At 29.3% G+C, this 21,759-nt stretch overlaps 1 protein-coding gene across 1 annotated transcript in view; it reads left to right on the plus strand.

Moving 5' to 3' along the window:
* The first annotated feature begins 3,795 nt into the window (after window positions 1-3,795).
* LOC114319987 (uncharacterized) overlaps window positions 3,796-21,759 on the plus strand; it is a 36,267-nt gene continuing 18,303 nt past the window's right edge. The window contains exons 1-5 of the mRNA XM_082870435.1: window positions 3,796-4,374; window positions 5,031-5,482; window positions 6,649-6,690; window positions 6,836-6,910; window positions 7,046-7,117. Coding sequence (XP_082726561.1) covers window positions 4,071-4,374; window positions 5,031-5,482; window positions 6,649-6,690; window positions 6,836-6,910; window positions 7,046-7,117 — 945 coding nt within the window. The 5' untranslated portion in view covers window positions 3,796-4,070. The remainder of the gene's footprint in view (window positions 4,375-5,030; window positions 5,483-6,648; window positions 6,691-6,835; window positions 6,911-7,045; window positions 7,118-21,759) is intronic.

A 21,759-nucleotide genomic window follows, 5' to 3' on the forward strand; every position in this document is an offset into this window, starting at 1 on the left:
GTTTATGGAGTTATTTATTTGTTTATTGGTATAAGTACTTTTTTCGTTGGTATCTCTGTGTTCATAATGCAAATGATGTTTTATTGGTTTGTGTATTACTAGTTACCACCACTTCACTGTTTGTTTATTTGGTACACTGTGAATGCAATTATACCTTATTGTTAGGCATCATACATTCCATGGTGACTCGACATAAATATTTCCTTTACCCCACTGCATCACGTGTAAATTGATTCAAACCGTCCCACTGTTGTAGGTTTCGCTTGAATCGACGTGATGAATCCCGACGATGGAAGCAACAATCAGGATTTAAGGGAAATGCTTAACCAAATGGCCATACAGCTGCAACAACAAAACAATTGGACAATTGTAGAAGCATGTTGGTATGTGCAAGAGCGGTATGAAAAACACATGTCCAAAACGCAATGTCGAACTTCAATTTTGACCGGGCATGTATGGATAACCGAACTATATACGGGCCATGTGGGTCGATTTCAGGAAAATGTGTGCATGTCGAAGGAAGTTTTTGCGACTTTGCATCACACATTAGTAATTGATTTTGGATTACAAGTACCGCAACGTCCACATGGCTTAGCTGTTGAAGAAAGCGTTGCAATGTTTATCCACGTGTTGCGTGGGTTCCAAAATCGAGAAATCCAAGAACGCTTTCAACATTCGAGCGAGACTGTGTCCCGGCACGTGCATAATGTGTTAACGCGATGAAAGAGTTCACTGTTGTACATTGCAGGCCTACATATAGTTAGCATCATATACATCCATACGTGCGGTTGAAACGAAAATACCTACCATTCAAGGTACTAGTTAAAAACCTCACTTAGTACATTTTATTGGATGTGACGTATGAAAACTAATGATTACTTGTACTCGTAGTAGTCACTTATTTTTTTGGGTTGTGTGCAAGATTGTATTGGAGCCATATACGGAACACATGTTAGTGCATGGGTTACGGGGCTAGATGCCGTAACATATTTCGGTAGAAAATAGTTACACGCAAAATATCATGGCCGCGTACGATTTTGACATGTGTTTTGTTTCACTTTGGATGGAAAGGAAGTATGCATGATAGTCGCATCTTCAATGAGATAGTAACAAATGACAATGCCCCATTTCTACATCCTGAAGAAGGTAAAACAATAATTTGAAAATATTTGGGTACCTAATATATGAGAAATCTAGGGTAATTTTAAATTAAACATAATTGGGTGGTTTGTTTGAAGATATGGTACTGTCTGCAGGAAAATATTATCTTGTCAATGCTGGCTATCCGAACCAGGTAGGTTACTTAGCACCTTTCAAAGGCAGCCGTTACCACCACTAACAATTCCGTATTAGTCAAGGGAATAGGATAGCAAACAACCTTAGGGAATTATTTAACAAAGTTACTCGTCGTTATGCAGTGTAGTGAAACGGACTTTCGGTGCCTGAAAAAATCAATGGGGGTTTATTAGAGACATGCCTCGGTATGATTTTGTAAATGTGCAAGTTCAGTTAGTAGGTGCGTCAATGGCATTACATAATTATATATGTCGAAATACAGGCAATCCAACAACTGTTAATCCCCGTTTCAATGAAGAAGAGGCTATAGCTTTTGTAAATGCTATACTAGAAGTTGAACATGATGATGATGGTTTAATGGTTGGGAATGAGGACTCGCATATGCCATTGGTGTGACTTTGCATACAGGACAAGTTAGTGTACCTGCGTAATAACGGCTTTTTAGAAAATATATAAAGTTCATCTAATATTCGTAGGCTTGTAACATTGGTAAGCCATGCGGAAGAGGTTGTATGTAAGTATATTATAATGTACAATATGTATCTCTGTACACGGTAAATAAAATCGAAATTAGCATTGTCCATGTCATTTACAAAAAAGAACTGGAAAAAAGCCTTTTCGGAAAACAGGGGGAGAAAAAAAAAAAAAAACCCGAAATTATCATTGTCCACGTACTTTGCGAAAAAAAACATAGAAAGCCTTTTCCAAAAAAAAAAAAAAAAAAAAAACAACAACAAAAAAAACATTTATGAAACCGAAATTAGCATTTTTGTGTGTAAAAAAAAAAATTAAATAAAAAAATTGAAACAAATTAATAAAATAAATAAAAAAGATTGAAACAAATTAATAAACAAAAAAAATATTTGAAACAAAACCAAGAAAAAAATTAATAAAAAAAAATTATTAATAACGCCTTTTCCAAAACCAAGAAACAAATTAATAAAAAACTATGAAAAAAAAGGGACAAGAAAATAAAGCCATTGTGAATTCATTTTCCACGTCATTTACAAAAAAGAATTGGAAAAAAGTCTTTTCGGAAAATAGGGAGAAATAAAAATAAAAATAACTAAAATTATCATTGGTCCATGCCATTTGCGAAAAAAACATAAAAAGCCTTTTCGAAAAAAAAGAAAAGGAAAAAAAAAAGAGACATTAATGAAACCAAAATTAGCATTTTTGTGCGTAAAAAAATTAACTAAAAAAAATTGAAACAAATTACTAAAATAAATAAAAAGGATTGAAACAAATTAATAAACAAAAAAATATTTGAAACAAAACCAAGAAACAAATTAATAAAAAAAATAAAAAATAATTAATAACGCCTTTTCCACAATCAAGAAAAAATTAATAAAAAACTATGAAAAAAAAAGACAAGAAAATAACGCCATTGTGAATTCATTTTCCATGTCATTTACAAAAAAAAATTGAAAAAAGCCTTTTCGAAAAACAGGAAAAAATAAAAAATTAAATAAAAAACCGAAATTATCATTGTCCATGCCATTTGTAAAAAAAAAAAAAAACACAAAAAGCCTTTTCAAAAAAAAAAAAAAAACATTAATGAAACCGAAATTAGTATTTTTGTGAGTAAAAAAAATTAACTAAAAAAAATTGAAACAAATTAATAAAAAAAAAATTGAAACAAAACCAAGAAACCAAATAATAAATAATAATAATAATAATAACAGCGCCTTTTCCAGAATGAAGAAACAAATTAATAAAAAACTCTGGAAAAAAGACAAGAAAATAACGCAATTGTAAAAAAATTTCCACATAATTTTCAAAAAAAAAAAAAAAAAAAAGCAGACAAAAAAATATACAAATTCAAAAAAATAAAAAAAAATTTAAAGCAAACACCAGGCCATTAGTCAGCCGTTTGGTACTTTGATTATAAGGGCATTTGAGTTATTTTACATGTGGCCACCTCATTAAAAAAAGGTTAAAAAAATAAAAAAATCTATTTTAAATCATAGTTCCAAGTTAAAAAAGTAAAAAAATTAAAAATCAACTCACTTTTCAAACGGAGACTATGACCTATTTTGACAGTAGAGCAATTATACAATCCTCTAATTTTAGAGCTCTACTGATGTTCCAAAAAATAAAAAAAATAAAAAAAAATAAAACTAAGGCCAAAACATAATATCGTAGTGGGATTCACTCTTATTACAACTCCTTTATTAGAGCTCCCAATCATTTTTCTTTGACAGTACGCTGTGGTGTTTAGAAAAGTCGGTAAAAAATTGACTTTTTGATTTTTTTGACAAAAAATTAAATTATTTTAGATAAAAAAAAAATTAACTTTTTTTTGACTAAAAAAATTAAAAAATTAAAAAATTAACTTTTTACTCAACTTTTCAAAGTGCCCCGTTTTTAATCAAATTACTTCCTTACTTTTTTTGTTATATATTTAAAGATTTATATATTAAAAAAATCAAAAAATTAATTTTTTTAGTGTAGTTCCAAAAATTAGCCTATAAATACACATCACTTCATCTCACAATCAGGAATTTCAATTCCAGAATCCAACCGAAACCGAGGGAGAAAATCTTGTTGCTTTTTGTGAGAAAATCTCTAGCTCCAAATTTTCTCGAGAAACAATCATTAATCCTGTTCATCACTTTCCTATGTCGTTGAAAAACTAGCTCTCCCAATAGGCCTTCCCTCTCATCTCTCCAGCCAGAGTTTCGAATTTGTTCTTCAATTCAATCTCCTTCCAAATCCTCTGAAATCGCAACTCCTTAATTTATTTTTTCTCTGGAAACAAGCGGAAACCAACTATGGCTGAACTTTTCTCTGAAGTTCGTCTCCCCCAATCCGTCGAATCGATGCTCCAGAAAATCTGTATCGAGCAATGTAAACCGCCTGCAGATACTTCGGCCCGAAAACAGCTTGAATTGCTCGGCGAAGAGGTGTCCCTTGAGATCCTCAGAAAAATATGCACACAAAAAATTCGCTATAGTTTGAGTGGTTTCATAAGGTGTTTAGCCAAGGACTACGCTACAGCTCCTACTCAACAAGGCATTTATCATTCACCTCATAAACGGAGCTCAGATGATTGCTATAGTCCAGTGAATTCACCAAGTAACTTTTTTTTTTCTTTTTCAATACTGTCTGTTGTGATGGTTGGAGTTTTGCTTACTTTTGGGTTTTCTGAAATGGTTTTTATACTGTTTAGCTCTGTTTGTTTTCTCGGAAAATGAATTTGATGTGGTCCCCACCCAGAATTTATTGTCTACAATTTGGGTAGGAGATTAGGATGAAGCTCCCCAAAAAAATTAAGGGCTTTGTGTGGCTTGCCTTGAATGGCAAGTTACTCTCGAACAGCCTAAGAATCAAGAGAGGTCTTATTGACTCTGCTGAGTGTAGCAGATGTGGTTGTCAGTGAGAAGATATTGATCATATTTTCAGAGACTGCCCCAAAGCAGTCATTATGTGGAGCAGTATGGGTCGTTTGGAGTGGTTGTCTAGGGCTCGTCATATTCCTTTGATAAATTGGTTGGAATCTAATCTTGAAAACAAACTTTCTGCTAATTTGGATCTTACTCTTTTTGCTGCTACTCTTTGGCAAATTTGGAAAGACCTTAACAAAAAAGTTTTTGACAATGTTGATTTCCATTGGTATCAAAGTATTGTGCTTTCAAGTAAATATGCTTCTGATATCAAGGAAGCATTTAGACCTTCTGTTTTGCATCCTAGTATTTGTGATGTGGTTATTAATTGGTGCCCTCCTTGTGTAGGTAGACTAAAGTTGAACATTGGTGGTAGCACAAAAGGAGACCCTGGGGAAGGAGGCTTTGGCGGTCTTATTCGAGATGAGAGAGGCATGTGGCTTGTGGGTTATTATGGGAAGCTTGGTGTTTGTACAAGTTTAGAGGCGGAGCTTTGGGCTATTTACCGAGGCTTAGCTATAGCCTTCGAGAAAGGGTATAAAGATCTCACTATTGAAACGGATTCATCATCTGCAATTGAGTTATTGAAAGAAAGATCCGTGGTCTCTTCTTCGGTTATAAGTTTGGTGGACTCCTCTAAATTCCTTATGCAAAGGTGTGGATATATCATGCAGCATGTTTTGCGTGAAGGGAACAACAGTGCGGATGGCCTTGCGAAGTTAGGAGCTAATCAAGCTGAGCCTCTTGTAGTCTTGGATGAGGCCCCTGTAGAAATTAGAGGGCTTGTAATAGCAGACATGGTTGGGCAGGGCTACCTTATCCTCTATAACCATTTTTTTTTTTTAAATTTATGCTGGAAGTGTCAATTGCATGCTTCAAATTACTTTTAGAAAAAAATTAAGGCACACTCAGGACAGGCTATTTTATTTCCAAGAAATTGATCAGGAGTCCCTTTAGCAAGGGTGAGGTTATCTGTTCAGGGTCTGGGGGTGTCCAAGCTTCCGTTTGGGAAGTTGGTTTGAAGGCTATTTTGGCTAAAATAGTCACAAAAAACAAAATAAGTTTTTTAACCCAAGAAGGCAAAACATCACATCCAACCCATAATCATTTATTCTTTCTCTCACAAAAAAGTCAAAAAAACCAAAAAAACCAAAAGCCCTTCCCAAATCAGGTTTTTTAGCCCCAAGCTAAAATAGTCAAAAAAGTCAAAAAGCCAATACACTTCCCAAACGGAGGCCAAGAATTGTCGTCAAAGTGTCTAAAATTGCAAATTTAGTTTCCAAATTATGAACATGGCAAAGAAATGTGGGAAACATTTCTCAGAGCATTGAAAATGGGTCAATTTCAAAGACAGAGAGCTCATCTCTAGAAGTGGTCATACTAATTTATCACTTATTTTGTGTTTGGTTGGGGGATTTGAGGAGGAACTTGGAAAGGTAAATGGAAAATATAAGTGAAATGTGAATAAAATATATTTATATTTCACTTAGTTTCATACATTTTTTCTCTTTCCCTTTCCAAATCTTTCCCTAAATCTTCCAACCAAATACAACGTTAATTTTTTCGCTTCTTTTGGTACAAAGAAGGGAAACTCTATTGGGAATTATATTATAAGAATAATGCTTGGGACCCCCTTTTGGGGGTCACCCCCTCACCCCCCTTTGCCACGTGGCAGGTGGTGATTGGAGGAGCAGGAAAAAAAAGAAAAAGTAAAAGAAAAGGTAACCAATGAGAGAGAGAGGGGGTCAAAGGGGGTGGGGGAAAAGGGGGATGAATCGTTACTCATATTATAAAGTGCTTTCTTTGGTTTATCTTCTCTTTTAATTTAAACACCTTTTTTAAATTTTTTATTTTATTTTATATGCAGTCTTGTTGTGGCTCTGATTCAGATTCATTATATATTTGTAACTTTTTGTAACACTTCATCGTTGTGTTTTTGTAACACTGCACCATTACTTTTGATCAGGCTAACATGGAGTCTATAATGACAGAGACGAGGATGATGCAAGTAAGCTGACTGGTTCTTGTCCACATGGAAGTTCACCTTGTGTATCCCTAGCATACCTTTGCAGCTAGTTTTAGTGTAGAATTTCAATATTGATCAGAACTTATTTATTTTATTTTATTTTTTTTTTTGGGGGGGGCACTTCCAGGCTGTAAGGGAGGAGTTGGCTTCTGTAGAACGGAGAGCAGAAGAAGAGCGTGCTGCATACAATGCTACAAAGATGGTTAATCTCTAAAATTTATTTTCTATACTTCTATCTAAAATTTATTTTCTATACCAGTATTCTTCTTCTAAAATTTATGTTTTTTTTTTTTTTTTTTTCCTGGTTGTAACACATATAATTTATATGATTGTACAGCCTGCTATGGAAAGGGAAGTAGAATTGGAGCATCGAGCTCTTGAGTCATCCACAGCCCTAGCCACGATTCAGGTATTGTAGGAACCTGTCATTTTTGTGATTCATTGTCTGAAGTGTTGCTTTATTGTTTCTTATATAAATTAAACATGTTTGTATTTCCAGTACTCTCTTCCATAATCGTATCTTGCTAGAAACTTGTATTACGGTGATATTATGCCTGCTCCATCAATGTGTCAATTGAGAATAATTCAATCTTTATGAACTTGTTCATCCTTAAGCTCTTACCATCAATGGATTGGGACTCTGAGATGTCTATGCATAACTTTCTGTGTCTATAACAACTCAAAGTCAAATGTCGAGAAGTTTATCCTGTTCTTGTATCTAGGATATGCATATTCTCTTGTGATTATTCCTTGTCATCTGTGGTAATTGAAATTGGTAATCTGTTCAGATGCCTAATATCTTTTCAAATTATCTCCTTCATGGTTCTTGTTTTAGTTGCTGGAATATAAGAATTATAAGTGCTTAATGAGCCTGAATATGAATATTGAAAGACATATGTTTATCTGAAATTCCTAATACGCTTAGGTCGGTCTTTTACCTGTTGTGGTATGACTGATATTTGGAAGTTCTTATTATTGCTGTTTTCTCAATTCTAGCACTTAACCATCACTACAACAAAAAAAGGTCTATGGTGACGAAAACGCGTGACGAAAAAATATTTAGTCTACAAATATGCATGTCTTAGTGATGAAAATAAGATTTCGCCTCCAATTATATTATTTTCAGAGACGAAAACCAAATTTCATCACCAAATGCTTAAAATCAAATAAAACAATAGGTGACGAAAATTTTATTCGTCTCTAAATTTTATTTTTCGTCAGAAAACAATTTCCCGCCTCTGGAAAATTTGGTGGAAGATTTGGCGCCATTTTGGAGACGAAATTTGTCGTCACCATTGTAAAAAATTTTAGAGAGGAAATAATTTCGTCTCCAAATGTATTATTTTTAGAGAAGAAAACCAAATTTCGTCACCAAATGCTTAAAATCAATAAAAAATACAAGAAATCTACGCTATTGTGACAAAATTTGGTGACGAAATTTTTTTGTCTTAAAATTTAACCGAAAGATGACGAAATATTAATTTTGTCGTTTATTTTAATTTTTCTCAAAAGTATAGGAGACGAAAACAAAATTTCGTGTGCAAAAATGAGGCGCCAATTTCATTTGCATTGGCACGAATTATTTTAGCTCATTGGAGACAAACATTTTTGTCACAAAATATAATTTTTTTTTGTGACGAACGTAATTCGTCGCCAATAAATTCCATACCTATTAAACGATGTCGTTGCATATTTCTATTTATTAGGCGACAAATATATTTTTGTCTGCGAAGGATAAGTTATGGAAGACGAAAATATTTCGTCACCAATAAACACTCCATCATGCAGACAATGCCATTTCATCTTTCTATTAAATAGGTGACAAATATATTTTTGTTTCAGAAGAATAAGTTGTGGGAGACGAAAATATTTCGTCACTAATAAATTCTAATTGATTGCGTGACGAATATATTTTTCGTCTCATAAGGTTAAGTTGTGGAAGACAAAAATATTTCATCACCAATAGTAAATTCTTTGTTCTGGTATTGAAGGATACAAAAATATTTTATCACTAATCATTTTTCTTTATTAAAATGCCGTGGTTTTGTGTTTCAAAGCATTGGAACTGTGACCCCAAGAGATACACTCTGATGCTTATCACTCATTTTCATGTACAAGGACCTTGAAGTCGTGACCCAAGAAAACACTTTCTACAAACCCTCATTTCTCTCTCACACTTGAGTCTACTCCTCTCTCACAAGTATTGAAGTCGTGACTCAAGAAGACACTCTGTAAATTATTTCTTCTATTTTGCGCTAAAGCCTATCTCTTCTGTCTCACACTTAAGCCCTTCGTGCATGCCAACATTGAAGCTATTATCCAAGAAGGCACCTATGCAAACCCACTATTCTTTCTCACAGTGAAGGCCCCTCCTGCACGCAAACACTTTTTCTCATTGTCTGAACCAACTCTACCCTTTCCGTCTAGAACACCCATTTCAAAAAAAATCGAAGGTCAAAACCTCTCTCCAAAAAAAAAAAAAAAAAGATAATTAATGTAGCTATTTTTTTTTTGTGAGAAAAAATACAGAGAAACAAATAATAAAAAATTTGTAATTTTCAAGATTAATAGAAAACATTACCTTATTTAGTATGGAGTTTTCAATAATTAATTTTTAAAACTTGGTGATAAAATTTATTTTCGTTTTAGAATGTAACCCAAACATGACCAAATATTATTTTTGTTGTTTCTTTTAATTGTTTTCAAAACTATAGGAGACGAAAAAATTAATTTGTCAGAAAAAAAAAGAGGCACCAATTTTTTTTCTTGTTGGCGCCAATTATTTTAGCTCATTGGAGACGAACATTTTTGTCACAAAATTTAAAGTTTTTTGCCACAAAAGGAATTCGTCACCAATAAATTCCAAACTTATTACACGATGTCGTTTCATTTTTTTATTTATTTGGTGACAAATATATTTTTTGTCTGGGAAGGATAAGTTATGGAAGACGAAAAAATTTCATCACCAATAAATCCTTCATGCTCGTTTTATTTTTCTGTTAATTAGGCGACAAATATATTTTTGTCTCGGAAGGATATGTTTTGGGAGACGAAAATATTTCGTTACTAATAAATTCTCCATGTGTCGTGTTGCATTTTGATTGATTGTGCGACGAATATATTTTCGTCTCATAAGGTTAAGTTAAAGGAAACGAAAATATTTCATCACCAATAAATTCTCCATCCCCACACAACATTGTTTTTGTATTTTTGTTGATTAGGCAACGAACATATGAGTTTGAGATGAAAATATTTTCTCACTAATTATTTCTCTTTATTAAAATGTCGTTAGAAACTAAGAGATGCTCTTACCTTAATCACTTACTTTCACACACAGACAAATACTAAAGTCGTGACCCGAAAAGACACCCTCTACAAATCCTCATTTCTGTCTCGCACTTGAGTCTCCTCTCTCACAAGTATTGAAGTTGTGACTCGAGAAAACAATCTCTATAAACCATCTCTTCTATTTCGCACTGAAGTTTCTCTATTCTCTCTCACATTTAAGCCGTTTGTGCATGCAAACATTGTTATCTAAGAAAACATTTTGTGCAAAGCTACTATTCTTTCTCACAGTAAACCCCTCTCCACAAAAACAAAAAAATAATAATAATAATTAAATAAGGAAACAAAATACAAGAAATCTAGGCTATTGTGACAAAATTTGGTGACTTAAAATTTAACCCAAAGATGACAAAATATTAATTTTGTCGTTTGTTTTAATTTTTCTCAAATGTATAGGAGACGAAAAAAAATTTCGTCTACAAAATTCAGGCGCCAATTTCATTTGCATTGGTGCAAATTATTTTAGCTCATTGGAGACGAACATTTTTGTCACAATATATATATATTTTTTGCGACGAACGTAATTCGTCACCAATAAATTCCCTACCTATTAAACAATGTCGTTGCATATTTCCATTTATTAGGCGACAAATATATTTTTGTCTAGGAATGATAAGTTATGGAAGACGAAAATATTTCATCACCAATAAACACTCCATCATGCAAACGATGCCGTTTCATCTTTCTATTAAATGGGCGACAAATATATTTTTGTCTTGGAAGAATAAGTTGTGGGAGATGAAAATATTTCGTCACTAATAAATTCTGATTGATTGCGCGATAAATATATTTTTCGTCTTATAAGGTTATGTTGTGGAAGACAAAAATATTTCGTCACAAATAATAAATTTTTTGTTCTTGTATTTAAGGAGACAAAAATGTTTTATCACTAATTATTTCTCTTTATTAAAATGCTATGGTTTTGTGTTTCAGAGCACTGAAACCGTCACCCCAAGAGACACACTCTAACCCTTATCACTCATTTTCATGTGCACGGACACTCAAGTCGCAACCCAAGAAGACACTTCCTAGAAACCTTCATTTCTCTCTCACACATGAGCCTACTTCTCTCTCACACTTGAGCCTACTTCTCTCTCACAAGTATTGAAGTCGTGAAGCAAGAAGACACTCTGTAAACCATTTCTTTTATTTTCGCACTAAAGCCCCTCTCATATGTCTCACACTTAAGCCCTTCATGCATGCCAGTATTGAAGCTATTATCCAAAAAGGCACCCTATGCAAAACCGACTATTCTTTCTCATAGTGAAGGCGCCCTTTGCATAAGCACTTTTTCTCATTGTTTGAACCAATTCTACCCTTTCCGTCTAGAAGACTCATTTTAGAAAAATCGCAGGTCAAAACCCCTCTCAAAAAAAAAAAAAAAAAAAAATTTTGTGAGAAAAAAAACAGAGGAAAAATTAATAATAATTTTTTAATTTTCAAAATTAATAGAAAACATTACCTTGTTTAGTATTGAGTTTTCAATAATTAATTTTTAATTTTTAATCTATATTTTTTTAGTGAACATTTTTTAATATTATAATTTTTTTTTTTTTACTTTTTAAATCTCTTTAATTTAGATGAGGGCAAATTGCAGCAATTGTCCCGGTACTTTGGTCCTTGTGTCATATAAATGGTATGTGTCATATCTATATCTATCCATCTATCTATCCATCTATCTATCTATCTATATGTTTATATCTATCTATCTATCTATCTATCTATCCATCCATCCTATATATTAAGCAAAATGAGGTTTTTAACCCCAAGCCATGTGGGAGCTCCAATCTCCCAATCTAAATTTCTTGATTTTTTTTATTTAAAAAAAAAATCTTAGCATTTATTAACTTCTCTCAACCCCCAAGTCTTACCCTCATAATAACTCTTTAATGCATTAAGAACAAACATAAAAAATTCTTTGAAATCTAACACATGAATTCCTTGAGAAGTCTCAACACATATGATTATTATCTCTCATAATAGCATTTTAATGCATTAAGAACAAGCATAAAAAAAAAAATTCTTGAAAAGTCCAACACATATGATTATTATCAAAATATTAAACTTTAATATAATATAATAATAAAAAAAAAGACATTTAATTCCTTGAAAAGTCTAACACATATGATTATTATCAAAATATTAAACTTTAATATAATATAAAAAAGGAAAAAAAGAAGACATTTAAAAAAAAGAAAAAAAAAAGACATTTAAAAATCGCAATTCACATATATAGATAATTGTAAATACAATCCGTGCATAGCATGGGTGATATGCTAATTATATATTAAGCAAAATGGAGTTTTAACCCCCAAGGCTTGTGGGAGCTCCAATATCCCAATCCTAATTTTCTAATTTTTTGATTTAAAAAAAAAAAACCTCAGCATTTATTAATTTCTCCCAATCCTCATACCTTTTGGGAGATTTGGTCAAAACCCCCTCATAATTAAACTTTAATGCATTAAAAACTAGCATAAACAAAATTTCTTGAAAATTTCAACACATCTATCTATATTATATTATCTATATCTATATCTATCTATCTATCTATATCTATACTATATATTAAGCAAAAAGGGATTTTAACCCCTAAGGCCAGTGGGAGTTTCAATATCCGAATCTAAATTTTTTATATTTTTTATTAAAAAAAGAAAAACTCAACATTTATTGATTTGGTCAAAATTCCCTGATCAACATTTATTAACTTTTTTCAATCCACATGTTTTTCCACATGCCTGTATTTATTGATACAATCCCCTGATCAGCATTTGAAATCTCCTCATACAAATAATTATAGATACAATCCGTGTATAGTTACTGCAGTATCTTTTTTAACTTCCCTCATACACTATGCTTAGTGATAAGATTGTTAAATTATTTTTATAAAAAATCTTAAAAAACATAATTTATATATTAAAAAAAATCTAATACAAATATAAATATTTATAATTATCTATACTATATATTAAGCAAAAGGGGTTTTTAACCCTAAGGCCTGTAGGAGCTCTAATTTTCTAATCCTAATTTTCTAATTTTTTGATTTAAAAAAAAAAACCTCAGCATTTATTAACTTCTTCCAACCCAACCTCAGCATTTATTGACATCTCCCAACCCACAATCCCTTTTGACTTCTCTCATAATTATTGCAACACCCTTTTCAATTTCTCCCATACACTATGGTTACACACAAAAATAAAAAAAAGAAGATAAGAATTTAGCTATAAATCTCAAAAAGATATAACATCTAAATTTGAATTATGATTCAATAATATAATTATGTATTTTTTTTATGTATATCTATCAAAATTTTAAATCACTTAATGGGAAAAATTAATCAAATTTTCAAAATTATTGATTTTTAATTTACAAAATAGATTAAAAAAAACTATTGACTGATTTATTTATTTAATAACAAAAATATTTCATAATCTCTCCCTCCTAATCTCTCACAAATTTTCAAAAAAAAATATTAAAACTTGCATTCTTTTTCTCTTCCCCAAAAAATCAGATAATATTTTTTATTAAAATTATAGATATCTACCTATATTTTATATATTCTATTATAACATAACAAAAAAAAAAAAACAAAAAAACTAATTTTTTTTTAATGGGAAAAATTAATCAATTTTCCAAAATTATTGATTTTTAATTTACAAAATAGATTAAAAAAACTATTGACTGATTTATTTATTTAATAACAAAAATATTTCATAATCTCTCCCTCCTAATCTCTCTCACAAATTTTCAAAAAAAAATATTAAAACTTGCATTCTTTTCCTCTTCCCCAAAAAATCAAATAATATTTTTTATTAAAATTGTAGATATCTGCCTATATTTTATATATTCTATTATAACATAACAAAAAAAACAAAAAAGCTAATTTTTTTTTTAAAGTTTATCTAAATAAACTTTAAATCAATAAAACTCACATGTTTATTACATATCTAACTCACATCATAACTTACCTAAATAATAATAATTAAAAATAAATGAAAACCACAGATAAATTAAATTTAAAAAAAAAAAGATACCCACAACTACATCTTAAATAAATTGAAAAAAAAATACCTGAATAGAAATCACACAAAAATAAAAATAAAAATAAAAAGATATATCTCTCTATCTATCTATCCATCTATATATATTAAGAAAAAAGGGGTTTTTAACCCCCCAAGTCTTGTGGGAGCTCCAATATTTCAATCTAAATTTTTTGATTTTTTATTTAGAAAAAAAAAACCTTAGCATTTATTAACTTCTCCCAACCCCTAAGTATAAAAAAAATTCTTTAAAAAGTCCAACACATATAAATTCTTTGAAAAGTCTCAACACACACGATTATTATCCCTCATAATAACACTAATACATTAAGAACAATCATAAAAAAAAATTTTCTTGAAAGTCCAACACATATGATTATTATCAAAATATTACACTTTAATATAATATAAAAAAAAGACATTTAAAAATCACAATTCACATATATAAAAATAATTGTGAAGTACATATGAATTCCTTGAAAAATCTAACATATGATTATTATCTCTCATAATAACATTTTAATACATTAAGAACAAGCACGAAAAAAATTCCTTGAAAAGTCTAACACATATGATTAGTATCAAAATATGAAATTTTAATATAGTATAAAAAAAAGAAAAAAAAAGAAGACAAAGTGGTGAAACACAACCCGTGCATAGCACGGGTGATATGCTAGTATGATTATTATCAAAATATTAAACTTTAATATAATATAAAAAAGAAAAAAAAAACATTTAAAAATCACAATTCACATATATAGATAATTGTAAACACAATCCGTGCATAGCACGGGTGATATGCTAGTCTATACTATATATTAAGCAAAATGGGGTTTTTAACCCCAAGGCCTGTGGGAGCTCCAATCTCCTAATCCTAATTTTCTAATTTTTTGATTTAAAAAAAAAAAATCTCAGCATTTATTGATTTCTCCTAACCCACAATCTCTATTGACTTCTCTCATAATTATTGCAACACCCTTTTCAATTTCTCCCATACACTATGGTTACACACAAAAATAAAAATAAAAAATATAAGAATTTAGCTATAGATCTCAAAAAGATATAACATCTAAATTTGAATTATGATTTAATAATATAATTATGTATTTTTTTTTTTATGTATATCTATCAAAATTTTAAGTCACTTAATGGGACAAATTAATCAATTTTCTAAAATTATTGATTTTTAATTTACAAAATAGATTAAAAAAAACTATTGACTGATTTATTTATTTAATAACAAAAATATTTCATAATCTCTCCCTCCTAATCTCTCTCACAAATTTTCAAAAAAAAAAATTAAAACTTGCATTCATTTTCTCTTCCCCAAAAAATTAGATAATATTTTTTATTAAAGTTGTAGATATCTACCTATATTTTATATATTATATTATAACATAACAAAAAAAAAACTATAAAACTAAAAAAAAAAAAAATCTTTAAAGTTTATCTAAATAAACTTTAAATCAATAAAACTCACATGTCTATCACATATCTAACTCACATCATAACTTACCTAAATAATAATAATTAAAAACAAATGGAAACCACAGATAAATTAAATTAAAAAAAAAAGATACCCACAACTCCATCTTAAATAAATTAAAAAAAAATGCCTGAATAGAAACCATAAAAAAATAAAAATAAAAATAAAAAGATATATCTATCTATCTATCTATCTATATATATATTAAGAAAAATGGGGTTTTTAACCCCCAAAGTCTTGTGGGAGTTCCAATATCACAATCTAAATTTTTTGATTTTTTATTTAAAAAAAAAAAACCTTAGCATTTATTAACTTCTCCCAACTCCCAAATATAAAAAAAATTCTTTGAAAAGTCCAACACATATGAATTCCTTGAAAAGTCCCAGTACATACAATTATTATGTCTCATAATAACACTTTAATACATTAAGAACAATCATAAAAAAAAATTCATTGAAAAGTCTAACACATGATTATTATCAAAATATTACACTTTAATATAATATAAAAAAAAGACATTTAAAAAAAAAATATTTAAAAATCACAATTCACATATATAGAAATAATTGTGAAATACATATGAATTTCTTGAAAAATCCAACACATGATTATTATCCCTCATAATAACATTTTAATGCATTAAGAACAAGCATGGAAAAAATTCCTTGAAAAGTCCATCACATATGAATTCATTGAAAAGTTCAACGCATATGATTAGTATTAAAATATTAAATTTTAATATAGTATAAAAAAAAAAAAAAAAAAAGACAAAGTGGTGAAACATAACCCGTGCATAGCACGGGTGATATGCTAGTTCCGTGTTAAGCAAAAGGGGATTTTTAACCCCCAAGGTCTGTGGGAGCTTCAATATTCCAATCTAAATTTTCTAAATTTTTTATTTTTTATCCCATAATACATAAGTTTTAAATAATGATATATTCCATGATTTATCTATATACTATTATAATTTCAAAATATTGTCATTTCATTAAGGTTGAAAGTTGCAATTCCTTTTTTTCATTTTTTTTTATTTTGTTTAATTTTTTGTTAATACGTGTTACAATATGATTGGTTTATAAATTAATTTTATATTCTGAAAACAAAATTTCAAATTTGGATTCTTACTTAAATTATGTTACTATAATTGAAATGAGATCAATATTCATTCCTTAAATTTTGAATCCTTTATTAAATTATAAAATAAAATTTCAAATGTGAATTCTTCTTCAAATTATATTACTACGATTAGAATTAGTTCAATATTTACATGTGTCATAATATTATTGGTCTAAATATAATTTGTGTTAAATACATGTGTTCAAATTATTAATCGCTATTAATTTTTTTTTGTTTTAAATTTTATAAAAAAAATTATATCCTTCTAAATTATAAGGACTTGAACAATAATATTTTTTAATATAATTTTTTTTTTAAAAAAAGAACAAAACATAAATTTTTTAGTATTTACTAAACATGGTGAATTTTATTAGATTTTTTTTATTTATCTCAATTATCAATTAAAGAAATTAAAATAAAGAATAAAGAAATATTTGGCTCAAATTGTTAAAAAGTTACTTTTGTTAAAATAAATTAGAAAGAAACCTTAATTTTTTATTTTTTTTTATTAAAAGTGATATTTCGTTAAACTTTTTTATTTTTTAAAAAAGGAAAAGGGTTATAGGTGATAATTTATTATTCATCTAAAATTATTTTCAGATTAAATAAGAATACCATATTAAATTTCCTTGTTACCTTTTTTTTTATTCAAATACTTTTATTTTGTAAGAAATTTGTTTTTATTCTATTTAATATTTTATTGTAATTTTAAATTAAAAAGAATTTCTAAAAAATCATATTTAAATTATGTATGCCATTATAAAAAGTAATTTTTTTTAACATCAACTTAGTGGTAGTTTTGGAAGTGCCAAATAAACATACTTTTTTACTTTTTACGAAAATATGTATAGAAAAGTATAGATGTAATGTGACCCAAAAAGATAATTAAGTATATTTTTTTTTAACTTTTTACGAAATGCTGTGTAAAAAAATAGAGATGTGATGTGCCCAAAAAAAAAAAAAAAGATTAAAAAAAAAAAGTGAACTAATATGGAACTTCCCAAACTTCTTTATTCGATGATCTCTTTCTAAAAGATATATTTTTTAAATATTTTCAATAAAAATTCTATTGGAAGTCTTATGTATATTGCTTTTTCTTTTATTCATTAATATTAAATTTTTAATTAATCTTATTTATTATTTAAAAAAATAAATTAGCAAATAATTCATATATATATATATAATTTTGTTTTGGTTGCTCAAGTTATTTGGTGGTTCTGCCCAAATCCACTCAAATTTAATTTGAATTTTTGAATTTCTGCATAGGTTCTCACTTAATTAAAAACTATGCTGTTCAATCTTTAAAAATTTTTAAGCTCGACTGAAGTTGCTTGGGTTGACCCCACCTAAGTTTGCAATTCTAGCAAGGGGGTTTTAAAGTTACATGAATAAATTTGTGATAAATTAAAAAATAATAAATAAATTGTGATAAAATTGTGAGACTTAAATTTTAAGTTTCAATCTTTTTTTGTTTTCATAATTTACAGAAAAAATTTAACTGTGATAAAATTTTGCATCCTTTATTAAATTATAAAATAAAATCTTAAATTTAATCGCTATTAATTAAGAAATTTGTTTTTATTCTATTTAATATTTTATTAAATTAAAAATAATTTCAAAAAAATCATATATAAATTATTTTTGCCATTATAAAAAGTAAATTTTTTTAATATCAACTTAGTGGTAGTTTGGGAAGTGCTAAATAAGTATACTTTTTTATTTTTTTACAAAAATATGTATAGAAAAATAGAGATCTGATGTGACCCAAAAAAAGATAATTAAGTATATTTTTTTATTTTTTATAAAAAAATGTGCAGAAAAGTAGAGATGTGATGTGACCCAAAAAAGATTAAAATATATATATATATATATATAAAAGAGCTAATATGGCACTTCCCAAACAACCCTTTATTTAATGATCCCTTTCTAAAAGGTATATTTTTTAAATATTTTCAAGAAAAATTCTATTGAAAATCTTAAGTATATTGTTTTTTCTTTTGTTCATTAATATTAAATTTTTAATTAATTTTAATCATTATTTTAAAAAATAAATTAGAAAATAATATATATATTTATATATATAATTTTGTTTTGGTTGCTCAAGTTATTAATTGGTGTTTCTGCCCAAGTCCACTCAAATTTAGTTTGAATTTTTGAATTTCTCCATAAGTATTCATTTAATTAAAAACTATATAGTTCAATCGTTAAAAAAAATTTAAGCTTGACTCAAGTTGCTTGGGTTGAGCCCACCTAAGTTTACAATTTTAGAAAGTGAGGTTGAAAGTTACATGATTAAATTTGTGACAAATTAAAAAAATAATAAATAAATTGTGAGATTTAAATTGTAAAATTTCAATCTTCTTTGTGTTCATAATTTGCATACAAAAATTTAACTATTTATATTATTTTGTACAAAAATATATTATTAACTTTTTTACATGCCGTGCGTAGTACGGGTTACCACTAATTTTTTTTTATAGAAAATTATAAATTTACTAACTTTAGTGAGTTAATTTCAATCAATATTCAGTGATTATTTTCATTTAAAAACACTAATGGCATTATTAATGGATCAAATTGACACAAAATTTAAAATTAAGGATCAAAATTGTGCCAATTGAAAGTGTAGGGACCACAATGACACAAAAAAACAAAGTATAGGGACCACCTGTGTAATTTGCCCTTTAGATAAATTTAAAAAGTACAAAATTTATGAAAACACTATAAAAAATTCACTACATACAAAAAAATATAAAAATTTAGTACATTGTCATTTTCTTTATTGATTTTTATTTTTCATAAATATTTTACATTTTAAGTATAGTTAAATTAAGTGTATCTAAAAAAAACAAATAACTCCAAATCGTTTTCAAAAAATGAAATCAAATAAAATTGAAAGCTGAGAAGTTGAAAGGCTGAGAAGTTGGGCCCATTGTAAAAAACTTCCTCACAATCAATACATATCTAGAGGCTGAGAAGTTGAAAGGCTGTGATCTTCAACACCATCAAACTTCCTCTGCTCTTCCTCTGGTGTGCTTACAGTTGCAACCCACGGCTGAGGGATCGGTTGCATTCTTCCACAATCTGACTGGAAGGGACTCTCATGGTACACATGTATCCCTCTTTCCCTCCCTCTCTTCCCTCCCATTAGGAACAATCAATACATATTTATATGACCTTCCAATAAGACGTATGTATGCGTGGGTTTGATCAATTGATTATCGTCACTAGAAATTTATTCCACAACTATGGAATTGTTTTTTTTTTTTTTTTTTTTTTTTGCATGGTTGTTTCGAATCTGCGAGCGAGAATTGTAAATAATGCTCTGGCGATGGAGATATGAACAGAGAAAATTAGCAAGCCAGTGTTAGCACCGGTAATTATAGTTAATTTTATTAAGCTTTGATCCATAATTTACCTCCAAATCCTTGTTTTGAAGGTTCTGTGGGGAGTTCATAATTCATTTTTGTTCATTGTTCACCATTGTAGAGTTTGTAGTGTTGACACTTTTTATACAGAATAAATCTACACTAAAGACGGCTAACAGGGGATAGTCTGATATATAGTACAGATACATATATACATATAGCCACTTGATAGTTCAATATACAGTACAGATACATATACACATATAGATACAAACTAATAGCAAGACTGTCCACTATTAAACCTGACTAAACGATATAATTATTTATCTGATGTGTACACCAGAACTGACCTTGAATTAAGGAAAAGAGGAAGAAGAAAGTGGTGGAGAGGGCAAAAACGCTCTCCCTCTCTCTCTCTCAGCCGTGGACACATGCACATGGAGAGTGCCTAATTTCAAAACCTTAGGGGACGCCAATGCAATTTAACCTCTAGACTAAAATGTAAACATGAAACAAGAACAAATATGCTGCTATCCACAAGCTTTTCTCTTCTTTTTTTAATTATAATTGAATGAGTTACTTTTGTGATTTGTCCAAAATATACACCACCAATATCATAATAAATACCCCAGCAAAAGATAATGCTTAAAACAACTTTACCTGCTGTGTTCTGTCACCATGAATGGTAGTAGCAGGAAAGCCATTCATACACAACCAATGTTCCAGTGAATCAGCTCCTTTCTTCGTCTCCACAAAAACCAGAGTCAGAGCTTGCTGCAAAACCAAGTGCAGAAAAGCAACAATCATGTAGATAATGAAGGTCAAGTTTTAAAATTAGCTTAAAATATGAAACACCAATAAAAATGTTAAACAAAAAATTACCCTATTAACAACATTAAGAACACTAGCACTTGTATATCAAGAGATCAGACTTCCTACTGCAAAAACTCCTCTCTCTTTCTAATAAGATTTCAATTCCATCTTTAAGCTTTAAACAGTAAGTTCTTTGGGCCATAAAATACTAAAATTACCGGATGCGATTGTAATTCACCCCTATATATACGTGTTATTGATATAAACAGATCATTCAAGAGTGAATATAAGATGTGGCCCACTGTGGCTTTATGTGTGGATATGAGCCAAGATTGATCGAGCCTTAGTAGCAAGAAACTCCAACTTGGGTGACATTTGTCTTCCTTTCACATGAGAACATTCCCAACTTATAACTCATTTGCATCCACTTTTAACTGTCTATTGGTTTTACCCTCCTTTCAAGTAGTAATACAATCATGTAGCCCACTGTGGCTTTATGTGTGGACATAAGCCAAGATTGATGGAACCTTAGTAGCGAGAAACTCCTACTTGGGTTGGTGGCACTTGTCTTCCTCTCACATCAGACCATTCCCAACTACTTATGACTCATTTGCATCCACTTTTAACTATCTATTGGTTCTGCCTCCTTTTAAGTAGTAATACAATGTTTTTAGTATCGTTTCTTTCATATGGTCTCTTATGTCATGGTCTCTCCCGTCCACAACAAACCATGCATTGTTTTTGCCACTGTTCAGTTCATTTGCAACAAAATGCTACCAAAAAAATATTTCAAAGCCAAAGTCCCCTGGCACATAATGGCATTCCCATAGGACCAAAGTGCCATTCCCTATTGGCCCTTAATGCCATTTCTCGTTGGCCCATGGTG

Source organism: Camellia sinensis, chromosome 5, assembly GCF_055761805.1.
Source record: "Camellia sinensis isolate YWXY chromosome 5, ASM5576180v1, whole genome shotgun sequence".
In the NCBI taxonomy this organism is placed as follows: Eukaryota; Viridiplantae; Streptophyta; class Magnoliopsida; order Ericales; family Theaceae; genus Camellia; species Camellia sinensis.